The sequence below is a fragment of the Miniopterus schreibersii genome (assembly GCF_964146895.1).
Source record: "Miniopterus schreibersii genome assembly, chromosome: 15".
Taxonomy (NCBI): domain Eukaryota; kingdom Metazoa; phylum Chordata; class Mammalia; order Chiroptera; family Miniopteridae; genus Miniopterus; species Miniopterus schreibersii.
In genome coordinates this window covers 45,511,200-45,537,139 of record NC_138115.1, presented here as the reverse complement: position 1 = coordinate 45,537,139, position 25,940 = coordinate 45,511,200, and the positions used below count along the sequence as shown (strand labels likewise).

Below are 25,940 nucleotides of genomic sequence, written 5' to 3'. Positions count from 1 at the left end.
ACCAGAATCACAGAATAAAGTATTATCTCAGAGGCTTCAGACAAGAAGACAGAGCTCTAGCTAACGCATATAGTTTAACAAATCTTACCCTGAGTTGTGAAATTGCTGCTTTCCCTTCCTCACTTTCTTCATCAAACTCATCATCACTCCACTCCCAGCCACCATCTTCTGTCTTATGAAGACGGCCACTAGAACCTGGTACTCTCCGAACCTACTCATTGGAAGAGAGACATAAATTATGATAATGTTGACATTTATTATATAGAAAAGTCAATCACATTTTCTTCTCCTCCTACTACTTCAGCACAGTAAGCAGATAAACATTTTCCCCATAAGTATCCTCCACTTCTCGCTGGCTGTGCTCTGTTCACAACCTCCACTCTTATTTACTCACAACCACTGACTTTCTCTACACATCTATGCTCTGAATTCAAACATCATCCAAATCCTTCTATGTGAAGACACAGGTCAAATGAATATTCTGCTCTTTCTTTTTAATTTTTAAAATCACCATCATACCCGTACAGTTTTAAGAGTACTATAGCTGCGTAAGTTTCGTTAAGAAAAACAACAGTCTCTTACCTTTCATCCTTCTCACCACAAGCAACCATTTCAACTCATTTTAGCTTATTCTTTTGGAATTTATATTCATCTCTCTATGTAACATGGTCTCATTATTACCCCTTAAGTAATAATTCTTTAGTTTTAGAAATTACCTAATGGACTTCCCACTATGGAAGATGAGAATTAACCCTATTATCAACTCTCTACTCTTAAGATATATTGTAATTTTGGTTAAATTGATTTTCACTGTGTGCATAACATGATTATATAATTGATAAAGCTGAGCCTTATTGTACATTATAGTTACTTTTCTTTCCTGCATAACATTTTTGTTTTCCCTGGAGTAAGTGTTTGCTTATTTCTATGTACCTGTCAAATTTATCCCCAATTCTCTCCCAGCTATGTAAATCTTCCCTCAACACATTCATATACATGAGATATTCTGCAAAAGTATCATCTTCTTAAGGAGGACTCCCACCCAGAGCCTCCTGATCTGCTCCACCCTGGAGTCTGGTACTTCCCATCTCACTCTACCACCATCCAGAGGGCAATGCTTCCTGGATCACGTAACTTCTCTGTTCTTAGTTTGAGTACTTTCTCCACTATTAGTATTGCTCACTTACTAAAGCCATGCATTTCTGCACATATCTTTATTCCATTTCCATATTTCACTTATAGTTTGCCTGATTTAAAAAAGTCTGGGTTAGAAATAATTTTCTTTCATAATGTTGAACATAAATGCTCCATTGTGACCTGGTTTCCAGAGGTGCTACTGAGGTTATTCTGCCCCCTAATCCTGTCTGTGATGGTTCCTCCTTCTCCTATAATCTTTTTAACTCAAGTATTCTGAGTTATCATGGTAGTGGGCCTTAGTGTTGGTTTATTTTCAACCACTGTGCTGGGTACTGAGGCTCTTTCAATCTAGAAATTCATGACCATTAGTTTTAGAAAATTTTTCAGAATAATTTCTCCAGTATTTCCTTTCTTCTGGGTTTTTGTTTTGTTTTGTTTGTTTTTTTGTTCTTTTCTGGAACTCTGTTTACTCATCTGTTGAACCTTTTTAAATGATCCTCTAATGATTTTGTCTTTTCTCTCCTATTACCTATTTCTTGGCCTTTGGCTCTGTTTATTGGGAAATTTCCTTAACTTGACTCTATAGCCTTTGTATGAAATTTTTTTCATTTCTTCTATAATGTTTTCAGTTTCCAAGAGCTTTTTGTTGGTGGTGCTGCCATTCTATAAATGCTCTTTTTGTGCAGTAACAGCTTTATTAAGAAGTAATTCATGCACCATACAATTAACCCATTTAAGGCATATAATTCAATCATTTTTAGTTTATTCAGGGTTATGAAACCATGTCCACAAATTTAGATTATTTTCATCACTTCCTCCGAGTCCCACCTCCCAATTATCAGTCATGCCCATTATCAGCCACTGCCCATTTCTCTACAATCCTTCCAGTCCTAGGCAACCACTAATCTACTTTGTCTCTATACATTTGCCTAGTCTGAGCATTTCACATAAATGGAATCATACAACATGTGGTCTTTTGTAACTGACTTCTTTCAATTAGCATAATGTTTTAAAGGCTCATACTTGTTATGGCATGTATAGTACTTCATTCCTTTTCATTGCCAAATAATTTTCCATTATATAGACACACGACATTTTCCATATCCATTCATCAGCAGATGGACATTCAGGTTGTTTACACTTTTTAGTTATTATGAATAATGTTGCTATGAACATTGGTGTACATATTTTTGCATGTACATGTTTTCAATTCTCTTAGATATGCCTAGAAGTGGAACTGCTGGGTCATATGGCAGTTTTGTTTAGCCTTTTGAGGAACTGCCAGACTACTTTCTAAAATGGCTGCACCATTTTACATTTTCATTAATGTGTGAGGGTTCCAATTTCTCCACATCTTTATCAATACTTGTTATTGTCTTGTCTTTTTTATTACAGTCATTCTAGTGGGTGTGAGGTGCTATCTTCAATATTTCTGTTTGGTGTGAGGAAAGGGCCCAACTTCACACCTCACTCTGGTAGTTGCAAACAGTGATTTAACATAGTTTAGAATTAATTCATCAACGGTAGATAGCACAGTAATGCCTAAGCATTCAGTAGACTAATGATATCTACTGAATAAATGCATCAAAGAATGCTAAAGAAAGGGCTGAAAGAAACTGAGTAATACTCAGGCTGTTAACAAGGTATTACTTAACATATTCTTTCAAAATGCAAAAGTAAATCTACTCTAAGCAATTTCCCCTGAAAACAGAGTTAAATACCCACTTACCTTTTTAGCTCTTTCAGAAATGGTTGGTGCTCTCTGCAATAATTTCTCTTGAAGAAATTCTTTATTCTGGAGAGAAGAAATAAGTATTTTCTTCTTACAATAAGTTTTTATTGAACCCAAAAAATTGACAAAGAAGAGCTCACCAAAATTAAAATGTAACACAGTAACCGTTTTATAAAGGAGTTTGAGAAAAGCTTCCATTCTTTTATTTTGAAGCTCCTTTAGGACATTGCTACCATGGGTTTATAACTAAGAAAGCTTTAGTGTATTGTTAGGAAACATTATCTATGAAAAGTTTGCTTTTTACCATATGTTTTTTGGGACCATGGTCCCATACTTCAACTACAGTAACATCCCACTTATCTGATATCTTTAGAAAATGACATATTTACTAATTTAGTAGTAAACCCTGAAATGAGAGTTCAGTATTTTTCAGATTATATTTATAATGGAAAAATTTAACATTCATTGTTCCTGTTATAAGTTTAATCTGTTGACATTTAAATTAATTCACATGAAAAACAAACTCACTTATTCTAAAACATGTATCTTAATTCCCAAAGACTGTATAGAGCGTGTCCTCAGCAATTATTTGATATACTATCATTCTTCTAAACATAATCCTCTTAACATAATACAACTTCTGAGCAGTGAACCTAATTTAGGTAACTGAGGAAGATCAAATGAACACAAAAAATCTAAAGTTAGAATTTCCTACCTTTGCTTTTTGGAAAAATTTGTGCCTCAACAGTTCTGCTGCTGTTGGTCTAAAACCAGAAAGGAAAATGTTTACAGTTAATTCAAGTACAATGTGAGTTTTTATCTTCAAAATTGAGAAAGATTTCTTAAACAGTAAGATAAAAACTCAATATACTCCTTTCCTTAACCTGCAAAAAAGAAAAAAGTAGGATAAACTTGGTACAAGACATTGAGTAGAATAAAAACTCATACAGAAATGTCCTGATAATAATTACTGAAGGTTCTTTGACAAAGTCATTATGTAAAAATCTTTTTGAAGCATGATTTCTTAGTGGCTTCCAATATATTTGCTATTTAATATTATTTCCCAAGAAGTACGCTAATGTTTACTTTAACAAGGCGTAAAAATACATCTAAACTCACAAAGTCCTCTGCTTCTGCTATGTGGCTAAGTACATTTCACCATTTCCCTTAAAAAACTGAAGACTAAATGTAACGGATCTTCCCCAAATTTAATCTAAACTCAATTTTTACTCAACTGTGCACAGTCTTACTTCTTTTGAGTAAAGGCATCATTACAAATTTTTAACTGAGTATGAGAAGACTAAACAATACTACACTTAAGAGATTGGGCCTGATTACACCACACACCTACCACGTAATCCTGAGCAAATCACCTCCCTAAGGTTCAGGACTACCTGGCCAAGTCCCTAAAAACAGTGGTTCTTAAATGCTGCTGTGCATTACCAAAAAAAAAGTCCTAATGCCTAGGCTGCACCCCACACCAATTAAAGCAGAACCTGTGGGGGAAACCCAGGGATCATTAGTTGTTTAAATTCTCCAGGTGATTCCCATGTGTACTCAAGCTTGAGAACCAGGGCCTCAAAGGATTTCTATAAAGATTAACAGAATAAATGCAAACCGACAACATTCCGATTTTTTCATTCAGTCAAGTATTCAATATGTTCAATAGTTTGTTTGCACAATATTACTTCTTATAATTCATTCCTTTCTTCTAGGTTCATTTCCTTCTTTCTAAAGTACAATTTATAAGAGTTAAGTCTAAAATGTGACTGGAAAACCCAATCTTTGTCTGAAAAATATCTTAATTCTATGCTTAATTCTTGAATGATAGTTTGATTAGCTGGAGAATTCTAGGTTATCAGTTATTTTCTCTCAGCATTATTCCAGTATATTCTGGCCTCAACTGTTATTATTGGGGAAGTGGCTACTGGTCTACCTGTCATTTCTCAGTAGGTAATTTGTTCCCTCAGTGTGCATTTAAGAGCTTCTATTTGCCTCTGTGTCCTGTAGTCTCATGACCATGTGTGCAAGTGGGAAAAGGGGAATGCTGCTTGGAATTGGGGGGAGGATCTTTAATCTGAGGAACATAGGTATTTTAATTCTAGAAAATTCTCAGCTATTACTTCTTTGAATATTGCCTCCCACATTCTTCCTAATCTCTCCTGTAAAGTCCACACGTACATACATGTATGTGTATACATATGTATGTCTGTTACATGCACACACTCTGACCCTTCTCGTCCTATCCTCTACGTGTCCCTCTCTCTTTCATATGCACAAATAATCCCTTGCACCTGTGTGTATGTCATTCCTAGTTACATGTTAGATGAAGAGAAAAGTTAAGCTTTATCTCACAGTTTACCTTTTTTCTGGATCCTTTTGAAGGCACAATGAAATCATTTTTCTAAATGATTTCCCGTATTTTTTCAGCATTTCTTTATCTTGAACACCAGTTTCCAAAGAAGGAGGATCATTCTGCAGTGTCAGCATCAAAACCTGTAAGAATTTTCAATATAATAAAAACTTCCGAAGACTCCGTTAAGTAAAATTAAATATTGTGGCCAAGACATTTTAATATGGACAATGCCAACATATAAGCAGATATTGTTTTTTAAAAGTTCACATTTAGACTACTTGTTCAGAACCCAGTTATCCACATAAACAACATCCTATAGAAAACTGGCTTCCCAGGTGGCGTGCCTACCAGGGCTCAACTGTATCCACACTATATGTCCTTTGATCAGATTCCTTTCTTCATGTCTTCTGTACTCCTCCTATCCTGCCAAACTACCTTTAAAAGAATTAAAACCATAGCAAACTTCAGAGTGTGAATTTGCTGATTACCTATTTACGGCTGTTTTAGCTTGTCACCGTGTAATCTGGGCTTCTCTTCCCAGAACTCCTCAGAAACTACTATCACAGAAATCACTGCTGATATCCCAGGTAACAGAGCTAGAGCCTTTTCAGTTCTCACCCTTCCTACCTGCCCGCAGCAACTGACAATCCTGACTAATCTCTCCATTCCTTCCTTCTTTGACTTTCATGGCAACATACTAGTGTAATGCAGAGATGTAGGTAATGGAAGTCATTTTTATGTGATGGGACTTTGGGTGATTTGTGTTCTTCTATACTGTTTGATTTTTTTTTAGAAAAGCATAAGCCATTTTTCTATACATAAAGTCAACACTAAAACATAAAAGGAGGCTACAATCAGAATTATTATTTGCTTTACAGATTTATTTGCTTTTCAGATTTACATTTACTGAAACAGAATTACTAAGGCTGGTGATAGGTCTCATTTTGATCAAATAGATTAACTTGTGTATGTCTGGCAATAATTGCAGGAGTAACTGCCTATAATGGATAGAAAGTAAACCTCATCCTCCCCCCACCAATCACCTTTTATTTTATTTTTATACTTTTTTATTGAATTTATTGGGGTGACATTGGTTAACAAAATTATACAGGTTTCAGGTGTACAATTCTATAATACATCACCTGTACACTGTCCTGTGTGTTTACCACCCAAGTCTACATCCTTTTTCAAAATAAGCCATTTCTTTGGCCTAAAATCAGCCTCCCACCTTACAGTTATATATAAAAAAATTTATTCTTAAGATTTTGTGAATATCCACTTCCTCCTAGGAGTCTTCAACCTTTACGCAAACCATGGCCTTAAAATATCACTAACCTGCCTGGCCAGCGTGGCTCAGTGGTTGAGCATCGACCTAGGATCCAGGAGATCGCGTTTCGATTCCCGGTCAGGGCACATGCCAGGGTCGCGGGCTCGGTCCCCAGTAGGGTGCGTGCAGGAGGCAGCCGATCAATGACTCTCTCATCATTAATGTTTCTGTCTCTCTCTCTCTCCCTTTCCCTTCCTCTCTCCGAAATCAATAAAGATATATTTAAATATATATATATATCACTACCCTTTCACAGAATCAAAATCATACCCATCAAACATGTAGGTCAAGATATATATATATGTTTTGAACAGAGAGAGAGGTTTTTTGTAATAACCTTTTACTGGTTTTGTCCCTCTCTACATTGTTAGAGCCTTAAAGGGGACAGAATAGCATCTTTGAAAGGTTCTAAAGTGCTTCAGGATCACACAGGTGTGAATAATATCAATATAACAACAATTCACAGTGGTGGTGTGCCATTTTAAACACTCAATAGGATATCTTGTAAAGTGAGTAAGAAAAACTATAAACAGTAGCTACAACTACAAAGAGAACAGAATTCATGGGCATATTATAACTAAGGAGTCACACAGATAAAAATGGTTACCTACAGGACTGGCAGCACCATCTTAAACACAAAAAACTCATTATGTTACTAATGTTGGAGACAGGATGAACGACTACATTTCAGGTAACTACTACATTAGGAAATAATAATAGGCCTTTTAATAAAAGCTGCTTAGTGTCCTACCACAAAGCAAACTTTTGTTTGAGCTTTCATTATATAATAATGAGGATAATACATATGTATGGCACATGAACACTTCGCATGGATTATCTTATTTAAGATTATGAATAAGTGCTCAATGAACATTAGCTATAATTACTACTAATATGTAACCCTTCCAACAACCTTATGAAGTAGAAATGATCACCATCCCCATTAAGGCTGTCATTTCCACAAAGGTGACTGTAAGGAACACACACTAAAATGAGAGACATCAGATCCTAATATCAAACTAGTTAGAGTCAGCAGATGGACAGTCACCATATAAAAAGTTCAACTACAATGTACATTCATTCAATACTAAACACCAAATATCTAATACAGATATGAACTCCTGCTACAGGAGTTAGAAGGAATGCAGGGCAGAATTCCATGAGTAAAAATGTCAAATGAAGAAAGGCTTTGAAATGGAATTGGGACATGAGCTGAGGTAGTATTCTGACTATGAGTCTCACCTTCATTGGTGGGTACTTATGATACGGTGCAGCCCCTGTGGCCAGTTCAATCGCTGTGATCCCAAAACTCCAGATATCAGCTTTGAAATCATAACCTCGGACCTGTAGAGACCAGAGATAAGTACATGTTTACTTTTAAAAGCACTAAAAGCACTTTTAAAAAGTAGTTTCCAATAGATGTCAAGAAACACGAAAGTGTTCATAAACCAAGAAAATAATCTAAAGTAGACAAAAGCTAAATATGCTTGGGAACAGCAAAAAAAATAGAGGTGACCTCAATGAATGTTCACCAACAATGGGAAATTGTTAAGTATGGTATACTCATTAAAGAAATATTATATAGGGCCCGGCAGGGATTGGCTCAGCGGTTGAGCATCGACCTAGGATCCAGGAGATCGCGGTTCGATTCCCAGTCAGGGCACATGCCCGGGTTGTGGGCTCCATCCCCAGTTGGGGGCGTGCAGGAGGCAGCCGATCAATGACTCTCTCATCATTGATGTTTCTCTCCCTCTCCTTCTCTCTCTGAAATCAATAAAGATTTATTTAAATATATATATATTATATAGGTAACCAAAAGCAAAGTTAATGAATTCCATAATGAAAATATAAAAAATCACCTATGATAAAGCACTTATGAAGAAAAAGTACAAAATAGGTCATAAATTTTGATACAATTACAAATAGGTATGTAATCTATTAAAAAAGCAGAAAAAGCTAGAACAACATGTTAGGAAGCAGTGGTGTCTTCTGCCTTCAGAATCTCCGCTAAGAGCGGCCATCGTTCCCCGCCTCAGCAGAGCCTGCACAGCGGCACCCCACCGCCACCCCAGCGGCACTCAGACGCAGCCTTCCGCCACCTCCCCACAGGTCCCTCGGAGCGCCCAGGCCCCCCATCCCTGACCCCGCTCCAGCTCCCGCGTGGTGCAGTGGCCTCTCCTCAGCCTCCCGCCGTGATGACCCGTCGCCGCCACCTTACTGGGCTCCAGAACTACCACCAGGGCTCAGAGGCCACCATCAACCGCCAGGTCAACCTGCAGCTCTGCACTTCCTATGTCTACCTGTCCGTGTCTTACTACTTTGACTGCAATGATGTGGCCCCAAAGAACTCTGCCAAATATGTTCTTCACCCGTCTCATGAGGAGGGAACATGCTGAGAAACTGATGCAGCTGCAGAAGCAATGAGGTGGCGGGATCTTCCTTCAGGATATCAAGGAGCCAGACCTGATGACTGACTGGGAGAAGGGCTGAATGCAGTGGGGTGTGCGCTATACTTGGAAAAAAGTGTGAGTCACTGCTGGACTTGCACAAACTGGCCACTGACACAAATGCCCCTCATTTGTGTAACTTCACTGAGACTCACTACCTGAATTAGCACGTGAAATCCATCAGAGAACTGGGTGACCACGTAAGCAACTTGCGCAGGTTGGGGCCCCTGAAACTGGCCTGGCAGAGCATCTCTTTGACAAGCACACCCAGGGAGACAGTGGAGACAGCTAAGCCTTAGGCTGGCTTCCCACAGCCATGGGGGTGACTTCCCTGGTCACCAGAGCAGCACATACATGTTGGAGTTACCTCACCTTTTGTCTCATTTGCACCAAATCATCCACTTATGTTCTTTCATTTGTGCCATTCCTTCAAATAAAGAAATTTGGTACCCTTCCAAAAAAATTTCCTATGGTATTTTTTTATCATCTTAATTTCTATAATGAAAAAAGTTACAAAGGGTGTGAGTATTTTTTAAGTTGTTGGTGTGAATATACTGCCAAATTCCTCTCTTCGCATACTGTCACCAGCACGTTACCTGATTTTTTAACATCTTAACCTGAAGACATGTTTATTGATTTGAGAGAGGAAGGGAGAAAGGGAGAGGGAGAAACATCAATGTGAAAGAGAAGCATCGACTGGTTCCCTCACATACTCGCCCCGACCGGGGATCAAATCCACAACCGAGGTATGTGCCCTGACTGGGAATCAAACATGCAACCTTTTGTGGTTTATGGGATGATGCTCCAACCAACTAAGTCACCAGGCCAGGGCGGTATAACTAAATATTTTAATTTTCTACACCAAGCAATAAATATGGTTTTGGGAATGTGTGAGACCTAAAATTATAGCTCCTTACTTTATGCTGTCTTGACATCTGGTAAATAAATAGGAGGGCCTCTAATGACCTAAGTGGAAATTCCCCTCCCCTCTCTGCTCCTGAGCATGAGATCCCCTAGCTCAGCAACCCTGCTAATCAAATGTACCAGGTATAGTTCCTGCTTTCCCCAGAGGAGCACCTGGAATTATTCAAACGAGCCAATCACATCTTCACAAGGAATCCAAGGGGCATCTCACTTCTTGATACTACAAAGCCTGTCTCCTATAGAAACTGTTTGTTCAGTCTCCTCCTGAATGCAACCCCTTGTGGCATGCAGTGTCCTCCCCCCAGTTATATGCATATGCAACTAATAAACTGATCCTTCCCTCACAACGGGGGGGATACAGGCATTACAACAGAGTGAAAAGTAAATTCAGTTCTACATAATGAGTTTGATACACCAATAAGACATTTCTGCAAAACACGCAGAGGGGGCTGGAAACATCTAGAGGCTTAGGAAATGAGACCGGACAAGATATAGTTTAGAAATAATAAGTGGGAAGCCAAGAGGACATCCAGTGAGTACGAGAGAGAAGAGAAGTGTTCAATCAAGGTCCTGGGAAGCAGTGCCCTTTAGCGGTAGAAAAAAAGCCAGGAAAGAAGTCAGAGAACTGGTCTGACAGGCAGAAAAGAATCAGAAAACTACGCTAGGGAAGCTAAGGGAGTGAAAGGTGGGAATGGCCAATAGTGTCAAATGCCACAAAGAGAACAATATAAGGAAAAAGAAGTGAGAACAGGTGTCAAGATTTGGCAGACTTTCTGTAGGTAAGGGGATGAGTGACATCAGACTGCAGTTGGAAGCAACTGGAAAATGATGGCACTGAGAAAACCAGTCCCTCTAGAACCAAAGCAACACAACTACATGTAAACAGATTAGGTAATTTAATTTATACAAAGGAAAAGACTACTGAACCAATCTCCATTATCTTATTCCTTAGCTTGTCTTTAGTGTAAATCCTGATTTTCACATGTCCTTTGTAAAGCTGTACAGTTTTTGGTGTGTTTTTGGGAGAGTGAAAGTCTTAACCAAGGAACACAGGTGTGTCAATCCTGGACCTAACCAAGGATACCAAACAGAAGCAAATGCTACTCAGTGCTTCAGTTTCATAGCATAACCCTAAGCCACTCCAAAGACACAGTACCTGTTCCATCACTTCAGGTGCCATCCAGCAAGGGGTTCCAACAAAGGTCTTTCTCACTTTATTTCGGGTAATATCACCACCAGTTGCTAAAAAAGCACTAACACCAAAGTCTGAAACAGAAAATAACAGCAAGATATTAAAAGTGCAGTAAGTGACATATATGAATAGGAAAATAATATAATGTAGTTATAATTCTACATACAAACAGCACGACATCTTCTCTTCTTTCTGCTGAACTTTGCATGTGTGTGTTGAGAACAAAGCAAGTTTTATTCAGGCCAAGAAAAACAAAGGGGCCAGGGCACGGGACCCTGCGCAAATGAAAGTACACTCCCCAGTGGACGTGGGCGAGAGAGTAAGCTGAGCCTCAGTGGAATTTCTTGACGAAATTAAAACACAGCTTAACAGGTCCTGCATTACATTCCTCTCCACCCAGACACATCATAATTCAAATTTTCCTTCTTGCTCCACTCCATTCTTTTCATTTTATCTTCCCAAACTGAAACTCTATACACATTAAATAATAATTCTCCACTGCTACCTTCCCCCAGCTCTGGCAACCAGCATTTTACTTCCTGTCTCTATGATTCTCACTATTCTAAGTACCTCATATGAGTGGAATCACACAGTATTTGTCTATTTATAACTTGCTTATTTCATAATGTCCTGAAGGTTCATCCATATTGCAGGATGTCAGAACTTCCTTCCTTTATAAATTGAATATTCCACTGTATCTACCTTTTGTGTACTGATTAATCCATTGATAAACACTTAGCTTGCTTCCATGATTTAGCCACTATGAATAATGCTGCTTTGAAAATGGGTATACAAATATTTTTTGAGTCTCTGCTTTCAGTTCTTTGGGGTTATATACCCAGAAGTGAAACTGCTGGATCATACAGTATTTTTTTTTTAATCCTCACCTGAGAATACTTTTTCCATTGCTTTTCAGAGAAAGTGGAAGGGAGAGAGAAACATCAATGATGAGAGTCATTGATCGGCTGCCTCCTGCATGCTCCCTACTGGGGATCGAGTCTGCAGCCCGGGCATGTGCCCTGACCAGGAATCGAACCCATGATTTCCTGGATCCTAGGTCGATGCTCAACTGCTGAGCCACAGCAGCCAGGCTCAAGTCCATTTCTTAAAACTTTGTTCTTTTGTTAAGTTCTAGGAGTTTTCTATGAATTCTGGATATTATTAGTCTCTTATCAAGTATATGGCTTGCAAATATTTTCTCCCATTTCATGGGTTGCCTTTTTACTCTTTTGGTAGTTTTACACACAAAATTTTTAATTTTCATAAAGGTCAATTTGTCTACTTTTTCTTCGATTAAGCCATGCCTTTGGCATCATATCTAAGAAATCATTGTCAAATCCAATGTCATAAAACTTTTACCCTATGTTTTCTTCTAAGAATTTTATTTTTAGGTCTTACATTTCGATCTTTGACTCATTTTGAGTTAATTTTTGTATATGGTGTTAGATTAAGGATCCAACTTCATTGTTCTTCATGGGGATATATAGTTTTCTCAACACCATTTGTTCTTTCCCCATTGAATGGTCTTGGCACCTTTGTCTAAACAAGTTCACCATATACAGGGTGGGGCAAAGTAGATTTACAGTTGTGAGTATGTGAAACAGAGTTTATTCTTGCATTACTATTCATTAATTATCGTATTTTTCCATTAGAACAATGTAAACCTACATGCGCCGCACTCTGTATGTGAGGGTTTATTTCTGGGCTCTCTTTTCTATTTTATCAGTCTCTGTCTATCTTTATGCCCATAACATACTGTTTTTATTACTGTTGCTTTGCAGTAAGTTTTGAAAACAAGAAATGTCAATTTTCAAGCTTTGTTTATTCTTTTTCAAAATTGTTTAGACTACTTGAGATTCCATATGAATTTTAGGATGAATTTTTCTATTCCTGGGGGGGGAAAAAAGGAAAATCATTGGGATTTTGACAGTGATTGCACTGAATCTGTAGATCCCTTTGGGTAGTATTGATGTTTTAACATTACAGGTATCCCCCACTTTCTAGTTTGTATTATGCCACTTTGCTTTTATGAAAGACTACATGAGTACCTGTTTCTAGTAACCAAAAGAAACCAGAAGAGGATTTTCACTTTTACAAAAAAGCCATTACCGTACCAATGTAGTTTTTTTGTGAAAGCAAGTGGCCTAAAGTTAACTTTCTAAAAGAGGGAGATATTCTTTGCTTTAAGCCATTTTGGTTTGTGAAAGATTTCATAAAAATGCTCTACTTCAGGAGAGTGGGAAAACCTGTATAGACAGTATATAGTTGGATCATGTGTTTTTTATCCACTCTGCCAATCTCTGTCTTTTCATTGGAGAATTGGGTTAACATAAAGCAGTTACTGATATAAAGGGACTTCTATCACTACATGATTTATTTTCTTTATGTTTAATAGTTTTGTGCCTCATTTCCTACATTACTTTGAGTTTTGTGTTTAGTTGTTTTATTTTGAAATCTTATTTTTCTCATGTTTTTGTCTATATTCTATAGCTATTTTCTTTACACCTACCATTCTAAAGTTATAACACTCTAATCTGAATTTATACCAACTTACCTTCAATACATAGAAAAACTCTTCTCCTTTACAGCCCTTTTTCCACCTTTTTTGGTTGTTGATGTCACAAAATTACATCTTAATACATTGCGTATTCAAGACCATAAATGAATAATTCTTTTAAATGCATTAATCTCTTAAACTTTGTAGACAACAAGACGGAGTTACAAACTAATGTTACTATAATACTAACTTTTATACCAATAATTGTTTTTAGTAGCGTATTAGTCTCTTAAAATCATGTAGAAAACAAAAGGTAGAGCTATAAACCATTGTTACAATAATACTTACAATAATAGCTTTTATAGTTGCCCATGTATTTACCTTTATTGAGATCTTTATTTCTTCATAATGCTTGGAGTTATTGTCTAGCGTCTTTTCATTGCACTTTGCAGGACTCCCTTGAGCATTTCTTGCAGGGTAGGCCTAGTGAAAACATATTGCCTCAGCTTTTATCTATCTGGGAATGTCTTAATTTATCCCTCACTTTTGTTGAAGTTTTACCAGATACAGGATTCTTGGGTGACTATTTTTTCCTTTTAGCACTTGAATATATTGGCCCACTGCCTTCTGGCCTCCAAAGTTTTTGATAAGAAATCTACTGACAACCATATTATTCAGTATCCCTTCTGATGAGTCATTTCTCTCTTGCTGCTCTCAAGATTCTTGTCCCTGGTTTTCATAAGTTTGATTATAATGTGTCTCTGCATGAGTTTCTTAGTGCTTTTCTTACTTGGTGGTCGTTGAGCTTCTTAGATGTTTATGTTCATGTCTTTAATCAAATTTGGGAAGTTTTAAGCCATTATTTCATCAAATTCTATCTCTGCCCCTTTCTCTCTTCTTCTGGACTTCCCACAATGTATACGTCGGTCCACTTACTGGTGTCCAACTAGTCCCTCAGGCTTTGTTCACTTTTCAAGCCTTTACCTTTCTATTTACCAGATTACTAATTTCCATTTTCCTATCGTCAAACTCACCAATTCTTTCTTCTGCCAACTCAAATCTGCAAGTGAATCTTCCAGTGAGTTTTTCATTTTGCAGTACAGTAACTTTTTAGCTCCATTTGTTTTTGGTTTCCTTTAGGTTTTCTCTATTAATAGTTCCATTTTGTTCACACATTGTTTTCTTTGTCTTTTTTTACATCATCTGTTACTTCTCTGAGCATCCTTAAGATAGCAGTTTTAAAATCTTTGTCTAGTAGATCTGCCATCAGGTTTTTTTCACTGCCAATTTCTGTTAATTTTGTATTTCCTCTGAATAGGCCATACTTTGCAGTTTCATTGAATGCCTTGTGATTTTTTGTTGTTGTTGAAAACAGGAAATTTGAATCTAATAATATGGCAACTGTAGAGATCAGATTCTACCCCATTTCCAGGGTTTGCAGTTTCTTGTGAATGTTTTGGGAGTTTTTGATTTTTTTTTCAGTTGTTGTAGACTGTGTCTGTGTCAAGCATCAGCCTGAGGTATAAACTTAATGTCTTCTCAGATCTTTTCAGCACTTTTTCCTTGGCATGTGCTGTCACTTTCCAATTTTCCCTGTAAATGTAGTTGTTTTTTAATGTCCTAGTCTTTAATGTCTGACTCCAAAAGGGGAAAGAAGAGGAAAAATGAAGGGAAGGAAAAAGGGTGCTCGTCTGGCCTATTAAGTCTCTTGGAAGTCACTGGGGGTGGGGAGAGTAACCACCATAATGGCTGCTTGCCTCTTTGGCCACACCTTTGAGATCTGAAGCAGCCATCAGTGATCAGAGCAAAGATGCCTGATACTTGGAGAACAGAATCCTTTTTGCCCACTATGGTTCCTGCAAGCTGTGTGCAAACTGCTCCAAAACAGATGCATAGCTGTCTACAAGTAGCTGATGAGTGAAGAATGAGTGGCTCTGAAATAGACCAAATTAACTACAATTTACCTTCCAATACCTTCCCTAGATTTTCAAGCCTTCAATGGTCTATAGAATTCCAGTTACAGTAAGTCCTGCTTAACAATAGGATAAGGACTTTAAGTAAAACGATGTGTAATAAAACCAATTTTACCATAAGCTAATTGATACAAACAAGAGTTAAGTTCCTAAGGCATCCCATGGACATTATAATGAAATGACAAACAAAATGTTATTCAAGAACCCTGCTATACATCAGACAGATTCTGCTAGTTCAATTGGTGTCTAGGTGGGAAGATAGGTTCCTGGTGACTCTGTTCACCATTTCCCCAGAATCCTCGTCTTTAATTTTTTTTCCACTTCATTGTGCTTCTTTAAGCAATACTGCACAACTGTCCCTGATGCTGAACTTATATAAATGGAATCACATGCTATATACAAGGGTGAGCAAAAGTAGGTTAAGGATAATAATACAGAATACAATAATTAACTAATAAATATAATACAAGAATAAACTCGCAACTGTAAACCAACTTTTGCCCATTCCCTGTATTCTATTTCGACTGGCTTATTTCATCCCATGTCTTTGTAAGTTATTCATGTTTTTGTATATAGTTGTAATTGTATTCAATTTCATCACTCGATAGTATTCTAATGTATAAATTAACCACAATTTATTTATTCATTCCACTAATGAAGGGCTTGAGGCTGTTTCAAACTTTCAATGCTTATGAGCAACATGGCACACATAAGCATGAGTTCCTCTAGGCCATGACATCTAAAAGCCAAAGTTTCAGGATACATATATCTTTAACTTAATGAAGTGTTTGAACTAATTTACTCTCCCACAATCAGAGTATGAGATTTGTCCTTGCTTTACATTCAAACTAACAACTGGTATTATTAGATGTTTTTGCCAGCTTAGTCAGTATAATGTGGTATGCCAATGTTACTAGACTTTGATTTAATTGATTACTAGTGCGGCTGAACATCTTGTATTATATTTATGTTCTGAATTCTTCATTTGGGAAATCTTATGTCTATTTTATTCAGATTTTTTCTTAATGAATTCTTTATATATTCTAAATTTGAACCCTTTATCAGTACTCATGCAGCAAATATCTTCTCTACTCTGTGGTTTGCCTTTTTACTTATTAATGGTGGTCAACTGTTGTTTCCTATTTTGATGAATAGAAGTTGCTAATTTGAAGAGTCCCCTTTATGTTAGCACATTACGTGGCCTGGTTAAAATGTCCCCGTGCCTTAGTACAGGAAAATGTGCACCTCAGTTACCTTCTAAAGCGGAAGAAAGAGCGAGTTTTGAGTGATTATCTTCCTCCTGCCAAACCCCGGCTGTTGTAACAGCATCCGTGGGACTGAGCGGAGGCTTTCTCAGGGAACCTGCTTGCTCAGCCACCCTGTGGTCCCGCCATGCTGGAGCCTCAGCCTGAAGCAAGGGTTGTTTTACCAGGAGAGCCACCTTTGGCAGGACCTAGATTCCAACTCCTGCTTCTTTAGCTCGGAATCTCCCAAAGCACACTTCCATCTGTCAGATGCCTCTTCCCAACTGGCAAATATCCCACGTCCCCCAGTACAGAAGCTTCTCTGTATCATCTGCCTATAGCGTATGTGTTCTTAAACACAATGAGGTTTCTTGACTACTTCTCCTTTTAAAAAAAGTACAGAATGCTAGAGGACCCATAGAAGAAGACCCTAATGGGGGATAAGGAGTGGATAACTAGAAAGTAGTAAGTAACAAAAATGTCTAAAATGTCAGAAAAATGTCTAAGATTGAAAATGGAGACTGAGTAGTGAGAAACACCTTGAGAACCAGCAGGGACATGTCCATATAGGACGCTTTCTAGAAATGGTCCAGGAAAGAGAAGAGCAATTTGACAAAGGAAACATAAAGATGAGTAATGTAGTTCTACTGACCAATAAATCAAAATAAAAAGATATACTAATCATTACCTGCAATCTGTACTGAGCCATCTTCTCCAAGAAGAATATTTCCAGCTTTCACATCTCTTTAAGAAAAACAAAGGTTACATATTAAAATAACACATATTCATTGCAGTCACATAATTTAAGAAACAGTTTACTATATTCATACAACATGCCAATTGAAGTGCTGTATTTTGCATTAAAAGGTATTAAAGCCAATAGTAAAATTTTAAAAATTTTAGTCACTTGTACTAGAATCCAAACATTGTAAACAGAAAGCTAGAATAACACAAAGCTTTTTACTATAAAATCTAGAAAATCCAAGATTAAATGCTCAACTGGGATAATAATAGTGGCCAAAGAATGTGATCCTCACCCTCACCTAATTCTACTTTGTGAAATACATTGTTTTTTTCCTACACCCTAACATATGATCAAAATTTTTAAATGGTCGATATGTGGTTGAAAACAGGGATTATTCTATGACTGTAGCATAAAAACAGATATAAATTATTCAAAGATCTCTATATTTCACTGATAACTACAGCAACTCAAGTAATACATTAATACATTCTTGTTATAAAATCCTGAAGATCACTGAAAAGGCCAAAGTCTCTTTCACTACTATTCTCAAATCTAGCATTCTCTCCAAATTTTCAACTGTTATCAGTCTGATTAATGGAATATGTTCCTATAACATAACTGGTTTTTTCTTCCAACGTAAATGATATCACACTGTCCTTCCAATCTACTACTTGTTTTTCTTATGCAACATTATGTTAGTACTATCTGGCAAAATTTAAAATCCTTAAATCCTACAAGTAGCAAATCCATTTCTTGATAACCTGGAACAACTCTCACAATATACAGGGAATGTAGAAGGGGTTCACTGAAGCATTACTTGTAATAACAACCCTAAATGATAACAGCCTAAAAAGCCAACAACAGCAGAAAGGTTAAATTAATTCTGTTATATCCATGAAATGGAACAAGGTTAACCAACATGTTAAGAGTGGATGTTCCCTCTAATACATACTGCTAAGTGAGCAAATCCAGCAGAACAGTGCATTTTGCGTGCACCTGCACCTACACCTTTTCATATACACCAAACTGAGAGCGACGAAGGGGTTCCTTTTGTGGAGAGGAGTGGGACCAGAGTCAAGGGGAACAGGGTTTGGATATCTTGTAGGACTAGGCTCATCTATTTATTTTGTAATTAAAAATAAGTATAATTAAATAAATAAAAGAGAGCCAGCCCTTGAATCTAGACAAGAAAGAAAAGCAAGACTAGCTCATGGAGGAAGGCCTTGTTTGTCACGAAAAGGAACCAATGAGAAGCACAATTCTACCCTTTTCCTGTGCATCTTGTTTTTGTCCGTCTTTAGAAAGAATCATTCCTTGGTAAATAATGAACAGTTTCATAACTGTGTGCAGCATCACCGTAACAGAGTATATCATTCCTTTCCTGAATATATACTAAAACATAAAATTATGTTACTGAGCACTTCGTACTGCTTATAAATCCAAACAATTTACAGGACATTGTAAATTTTCCCAGAGGCTGACTTACAGTGGAGGCTAACTCACTTTGCTCTACAAACCTGAAGTTTCTGACTCTAGAATCTATGAACAGGAGAAAATTGAGGACATTCCCTTCCCTTGGTGACAAAGACCATTCAACTGAGCCAACCATGAACCTTCAACTCCCTTTTTTTCTGAGCTCATCTGGAATGTCACCTAAAATTCAATGAAAAAAACAATGTATAGTTTAGTTACTTCCTCCTCTGTGTTTTTTACAGCACACTGTAATACAATGTAAATACAGATCATAGAAATATGACCATATTTCTGGGTCTTTCTCATTTCATCATGAGCCATATCTGGGACTATATCATAATACATATCTATATCACCTGCAATTATATACTTAGTATTATGATTAGAACCTAGGAGCATCTCCCAGATATTTATGAAATAGATTTAAATAACCAAATAGAAGACAACCTGTCTCAAATGCTCTTATGGAGATAAGTGTGATATTAAATAAATAAATCCAACAAAACACTAAAAAATAAAATTTGATTGTTTCTGGAGAGAAGTGACGTATTAAATCAAGCAATTTAACTAAATACCAAAATAAAACTTGATTGTTCCCTCCCCATAGTCCCAACTCCTAACTCTGTTCTGGATGTTACGGTTATAAACCAATACAATGCAGTCTAATGGGATAACCATAACTACACATGAATAGGAGACCAGTGACACTGCAGTATAACTATATAATGAAATACTACGAACACTAATGAATATATGTGTTAACACAGAACAATCTCCAAATACAGGGTGTCCCAAAAAAATGTATATACACTTTAAAAGCTCATAGCTCAATTTTGAAGATGAAATGTATTTTAATAAAGACTGCCTTTATAATTATTCAAAGTGTGTGTATACATTTTTGGGGGACACCATATATATTCTTGAGTGAAGAATATTACACATAGTATGTTGCCATTTGTCTGGGTTTTTGTTGTTGTTGTTTAAAGCAAGAGGGAAAGGGACATACATATTATGTTTGGCCTGAAATCTCTCTGGAAGGAGTCACAAGAAAATGGCAAGGCCAGGGTACTAGAGGTTCAGGGAAGGAAGAAGGCTATATTTTTAGAACAGTTTTGAGTTTTCATAAAAATTGAGAAGATAGTACATAGGAGTTCTCACACACCTTGTACTCAGTTTCCCCTATTATTAGGATCTTAGATTAGTACGGTACTTTTGTTACAATTAATGAACCAGTATTGATACATTACTACTAACTAAAGTTCACCATTTATTCAGGTTATTTTAGTTTTTACCTAATGCCCTTTTTCTGTCCCAGGATCCCATCCTCTCCTTAGGCTCCTCTTGTCTGTGACAGTTTCTCTGACTTTCCTTGTTTTTGATGACCTTCACGGTTTGAGAAGTAAGGCTCTAGTATACTCTAGGATGACCATCTGATGGAATTTGTATGTTTCCCTCATGATTAGACTGGTGTTATGAGTTCTTGGAAGGAAAACCACAGAAGCAAAGTGCCATTTTCATCACATCATATCAAGAGTACATAGTATCAACATAATTTAGCCATAGTTGATATTGAGAAGACTTACTTTGTATCATATACCATTTTGTGCTGTTTGAACTTTTTAAGCCATGTATATGTATTACCTATTTAAATGATGTTTTCTACATTTTGTCTTTCATAAGTGAAGAGACAGTCATCCATTTTCAGTAGAACCTTCACTTTCCTGAGCAATTCACCAGATAATCAATTCATGTTTCCCTTTTGAAACCACAAGTGCAATCAGTAGAACAGCTTCCAGGAGTAAAAGCAGAGGAATCTCAAGCAGCTAAATGGCTCGCTGGACAATTAAACACTCTACAGCCTGTCCTCACACACAACAGGACAACTGACCTTTCAAGACAATGATTTGTAACTAAACACCTGGCAATCAATGTAGTCCTTGATTAAATAACTGTGTTTACTCTGCTACAAAGAGTACCAAGCAACCCAGCAGCCCCACCAGTCAAATCCTCCATCTGCTCTCACACAGCAAGGAAGGTGAGTTCTATTTTTCTCAGCTTAATGCCACTTCTCACATGTCACTATGCACCGAAGTTACAAATTCCTTTTAAAATTAACAGAAATGTCATAGACATGCTTGACTTTCTTATTAGTACAGAACACAAGTTTCTCCCCATAACATTTTTATGACTCATCAATCAGCCTAGATTATGGAAAACTTGAAAAAGGTCAAGAGGAGAAACAAATCCAAACAAAAGCTGGCAAACACACTACATTTAGGCATCGTAAACTGACTAAGTAAAACTTCCATTAGAGCTAACTTGCTTAGTGGGAAGACTATCTGGGTAGGTAGATACCAAGAGAAAAGTTTAAGTCTAACTTAGAGACCTGTTCACCCCAGTCAGAAACCTCTACAGTCTAGAGGGTCAAGGGGAAAACACAGCAGAGATAGAGGAAAACTGACCTGATCCACCAGGCTGACAGAAATCTACCTGAAACAACTGGGCTTTAAAGATATGAGAAGTAGCAAAACCTTTCCAAAAATGAAAAGCGACAGTTGCTAAGGACCAAAGCAGTGCTCCTCGGTAAATAGAGAGCCTTGGTCAATAGAACAGAGACACTGCTCCCAAATGGCTAAGGAGCTCAGGTTTTAAAACCCACCCCTAGTTAGAAAACATGGCACTGAGCTGGTTTAAGGGTGAGAGTTAGAACTGAGAGCCTTCATAAAGCCAGGACCCTGGGAAGACTGAGCCATAATGAAAGATACACTTAACAAAGGTAAGCTAGTATAGGCATACTAAAATAAGATCGAATGGTTTTTAATACAAAAACATTTCTAGGATTTATTCCCTTTTTATAAGGGTCATTGTAAAGTTTTTAAAAAAGAAGTAATTTTTAAAAAGGAGTAATTGTTAACAGGAAGATAACAATCCTGAACCTATATGTACCTATAACATATCTTCAATTACAGAGGATTGTAGTTAAAAGGGGTCATTTGGGTTGTAGGGCTCTTTTCCATTAACATCTGGCCTCCACTGTTCTGAAGTGAAGTCAGCGTTTAAGCATATTGATGCTTTCTGTCTTTGTTCAAGCTGCTATAATAAAAATACCTCAGAGACTAAGTGGCTTAAAAATCCAACATTTATTTTTCACAGTTCTGGAGGTTGGGTAGTCCAAGATCAAAGCAGTGGCAGATTTGGTGTCTGGTAAGGATCTGTTTCCTAGTTCATAGGTGCTATGTCTTCACATGGCAGAAGGGGCAAGGGAGTTCTCTGGGGTATCTTTTTACTGATTTTTTAGAGAGAGAGGAAAGGAGAGGGAGAAACATAGAAACATTGATGAGAGAGAAATATCTACATCAATTGGCTTCTCCTGCACGCCCCCATCGAGCCCACACCCAGGCATGTGCCCTGACCAGGAATCAAACCAGCAACCTCTTGGTGCACGGGTCGATGTCCAACCACTGAGCAACACCAGCCGTGGGGTATCTTTTATAGCACACTAATCCCATTCATGAGGGCTCTATTCTCATGACCTAATCACCTCCCAAGGCCCCACCTCCAAATACTATCATACTGGAGATTGGGTTTCAACAAATGAATTTTGAGGGGACACATTCAATGTAACGCTCCCTCTACATGAGGAGTTGTTTTTCTCTTGCTGCTTTCAATATACTCTGTGTTCAGATTTCAATGGTGTGACTATGAAGAGTCTAGGTATAGATCTCTATATGGTTCATTCAGCTTCTTTAATTTGTAGATTACTTTTGTTCGAATTTGGAAGTTTTGGGCCATTACTTCTTTCAGTATTTTTTCTGTCCCTTGTACTCACTTAGCTAAATGAGAGCTGATTTATTTTACAAAGCAAATGTTAAAGTCTGTTAGAGCAGACTAAATTTGTATGAATCAACTTGATATGAATCAATTCACAGCTTTCTAAAAAGAAAGTGATCATAACATGTATTTCAGGTTAATTTACTCTTAACTATATAAAGTCTGCATATGTAAAGGTTTAGGAAAAAATATATTTTATAGTTTTCTGAAGACTTTGGCTTTTAAAAATAGAGATATGGATATATTAAATAAAACACTGGTTTATTTAAAGAATACTAATTCCAGTGGCAGCTCTAAAATCTATTGAGTTAGAAACTAAAAAATATAACTGATATTGAACCAATGTATACACAGCTTCACTGATTAATACAATCTCTTCTAGCAGGCTTTGAAAGCAGACTTCCTAAATTCAGATCCCAGCTGTCATAGGTGGGTAATTTTCAGCAAATTACTTAACTTGATTTACCTTGGTTTCCTTATCTGTAAAATGGGGATGATAATAGTACCTACCTCATGAATGAACTGTGAACATTAAGTGAGGTAATACAGTCAATGCATTTAGAATAGTATTTAGCATACAACTGTCAATGAATGCTAGTTGTCATTATCATCTACACCAGAGGTCAACAAACATTTTCTTAAGGGGCCAGAGAGTTAAATATTTTAGGCTTTGTGAGCCAGGTATTCTCTGTCACCACTACTTTGTCTTTGTAGTAGGAAAGCTGCCATAAACAATCTGTAAATGAGTGGGCGTGGCTGTGGGTGTTTTGTGTTTTAGAAACAGGCATAAGGTTAGATGCAACCTGTGGGCCATAGTTTGTCAATTTCTGATGATCTACACGGCTGTAGAAAAAAATTTTCTCTCTCACATAATAGTCTGGGCATAAGAAACATCAGTCCCTATGCCCAGTATGGTACTCCATAGGGACTTGGGCTCCTCCTATTTTATTGCTTTACCATCTCTAGGTTTTTGCTGCATAGTCCAAGATGGCTTATCACTACACCCACATTTCAATGGAAGGAAGGAAAGGGGAAATACAGGTTATGCCACTTTCCGTTAGCAGTGGTTTTCAGGACATTTGGCAATGTCTGGAGACATTTTTGGTTGTGACAATGGGTACTGGGGGGAGGTGCAACTGACCTGATAAGATAGAAGCCAGAAATGCTGCTAAATATATCCTACAATGCACAGGACAGTCCCTATAAGGAAGAATTGCCCAACTCAAATGTCAGTAGTGCTGGGGTGGATAAAACCTGATAAGTAGTTCACAACACTTTTGTTCTCATCACAGTGGCTAGAAACTAAATCTCATGGTCATATTTGGCCTGCACGTGGCTATGAAATGTTGCCTTTCTTACTGATGTTAATGTGCCCAGTAAAAATCTCTTTTAATTCAAGAAAGGGAGACATACTGGGGCCAATAAGCAGCCTCCAAAACATTTCTTTCAAGAAGACTGTTTAATGAACATAGAATCAGAGCTGAGATATTAACTGAATTATGTTCATTGCTAGTTTCACGGTATGTAATCACAGGGTTATCGCCATCTAAAAGATAGGAATCCTGCTTTTAGGGCACCTTTTCTTCTTGACAGTGAGGGAAATACATTCCAAGTGTTCACTCTTTGGTCATACCCCATTTTAAGGTCATTGGTTAACACCTTATTTTAACTTCATACAAAACAATGGATTAGGTGCAGTTTTATATCAAAAATCCTATTGTCTTAAGAATATACCTTCAGTGCTTCCATGATTTCTAGTTTATATATTATTCTTTACAGTCAACTGTTCTCCTTCAACCCCATAAAAGAGAATTTGTTTTCCTTTGTAAGACTTACAGCAGGTTGGACAATTTAGACAACCAGAAAGAATTTCACACTTTTTCCTAGAATGAGATGCTCCTATAAATGGCTGGTTTCACCTATTTTATGTTGATTTTCTTTAAAACGCTGCTATTCTAGAGTAACCTAATCAAGCCCTGACCAGGTGGCTCGGTTGGTTAGAGCATTGTCCCATACACCAAAAGGCTGCAGGTTCAATTGCCAGTTAGGGCACATACCTAGGTTGCTGGTTCGATCCCTGGTCGGGGTACATGTGGGAGGCAACTAGTCAATGTGTCTCTCTCACATAGGTATTTATCTTTCTCCTTCTCCTTCTCTCTGCCTCTCACCCTCCCTTCTACTCTCTCTAAAAGCAATGGAAAAAAATACCCTTGGTTGAGGATTAACAAAATAAATAAATAAATTAATTAAATAAATAAAAACATACCCTCAGGTGAGGATTAAAAATTTTTTTAAGAGTTTCTGTGTGTGTGTGCGCGCGCTAGGGTGAGGGTAATCTTGCTTTTTCACTCCATATTCTGGATACTCCTTTTTTAAAAAAATTTTTAATAGATTTTCAGAGAGAGAGAGATATAAAACAACCTTGATTTGTTGCTCCACTTATTTACACATTCATTGGTGGATTCTTGTATGTGCCCTGACTGGGGATCAAACCTGCAACCTGGGTGTATTGGGACGATGCTCTAACCAAGCTACCCAGTCAGGGCCCTGATTACTCCTTAAAACCTCAGTTTTACAACTTGGTAGATGATCTTCAATCAGTTACTTTTCAGGGCGTTTGCTGTCCTTTTGTTGAGGGATTAGGATTAAGTGATTCTTCAAATTTGGGTATAACTAACAAAACTAAAAGATATTTTAAGTGTATAATGAAATGGTTTGATATTCGAATGTACTGAGAAAGGATCCCACCCCCATCAAGTAAATTAACACATCTATCACCTTACACATTTACTTTTGTGTGTGTGTGAGAACGTTTAAATTCTATTCTCTTAGCAAATTGGAATAATATATTGTTACCAACTATAGTAGGCCCTGTATTAATGTCTTTCGTTCAATACCATTTCATTATGTTGATGAGATGCCAAAGGTACTTAACACTTGTTTATGTCAAGTAGCTTATAGCAAAATTGGTTTCATTAAACATCATTCCACTTAAAGTCGCAGAACCGAACCTACTGTTAACTGAGGACTTACTGTACAGTCACAGGGCTGCCATACACTCG

The 25,940-nt window shown here is 37.3% G+C and overlaps 1 protein-coding gene and 1 pseudogene across 2 annotated transcripts in view; one reads left to right on the top strand and one right to left on the bottom strand.

The window, feature by feature from the left end:
* Nucleotides 1-25,940, bottom strand: part of OXSR1 (oxidative stress responsive kinase 1) — a 68,131-nt gene that overhangs the window by 15,008 nt on the left and 27,183 nt on the right. The window contains exons 5-11 of the mRNA XM_081160784.1: nt 17,518-17,573; nt 11,080-11,189; nt 7,795-7,896; nt 5,232-5,365; nt 3,585-3,633; nt 2,867-2,932; nt 89-211 (exon numbers count right to left, since the gene is read on the bottom strand). Coding sequence (XP_081016910.1) covers nt 89-211; nt 2,867-2,932; nt 3,585-3,633; nt 5,232-5,365; nt 7,795-7,896; nt 11,080-11,189; nt 17,518-17,573 — 640 coding nt within the window. The remainder of the gene's footprint in view (nt 1-88; nt 212-2,866; nt 2,933-3,584; nt 3,634-5,231; nt 5,366-7,794; nt 7,897-11,079; nt 11,190-17,517; nt 17,574-25,940) is intronic.
* On the top strand, nt 8,748-9,291 carry LOC308568136 (ferritin heavy chain pseudogene; annotated as a pseudogene). Its single transcript has one exon. The product of its transcript is annotated as a ferritin heavy chain pseudogene (transcript).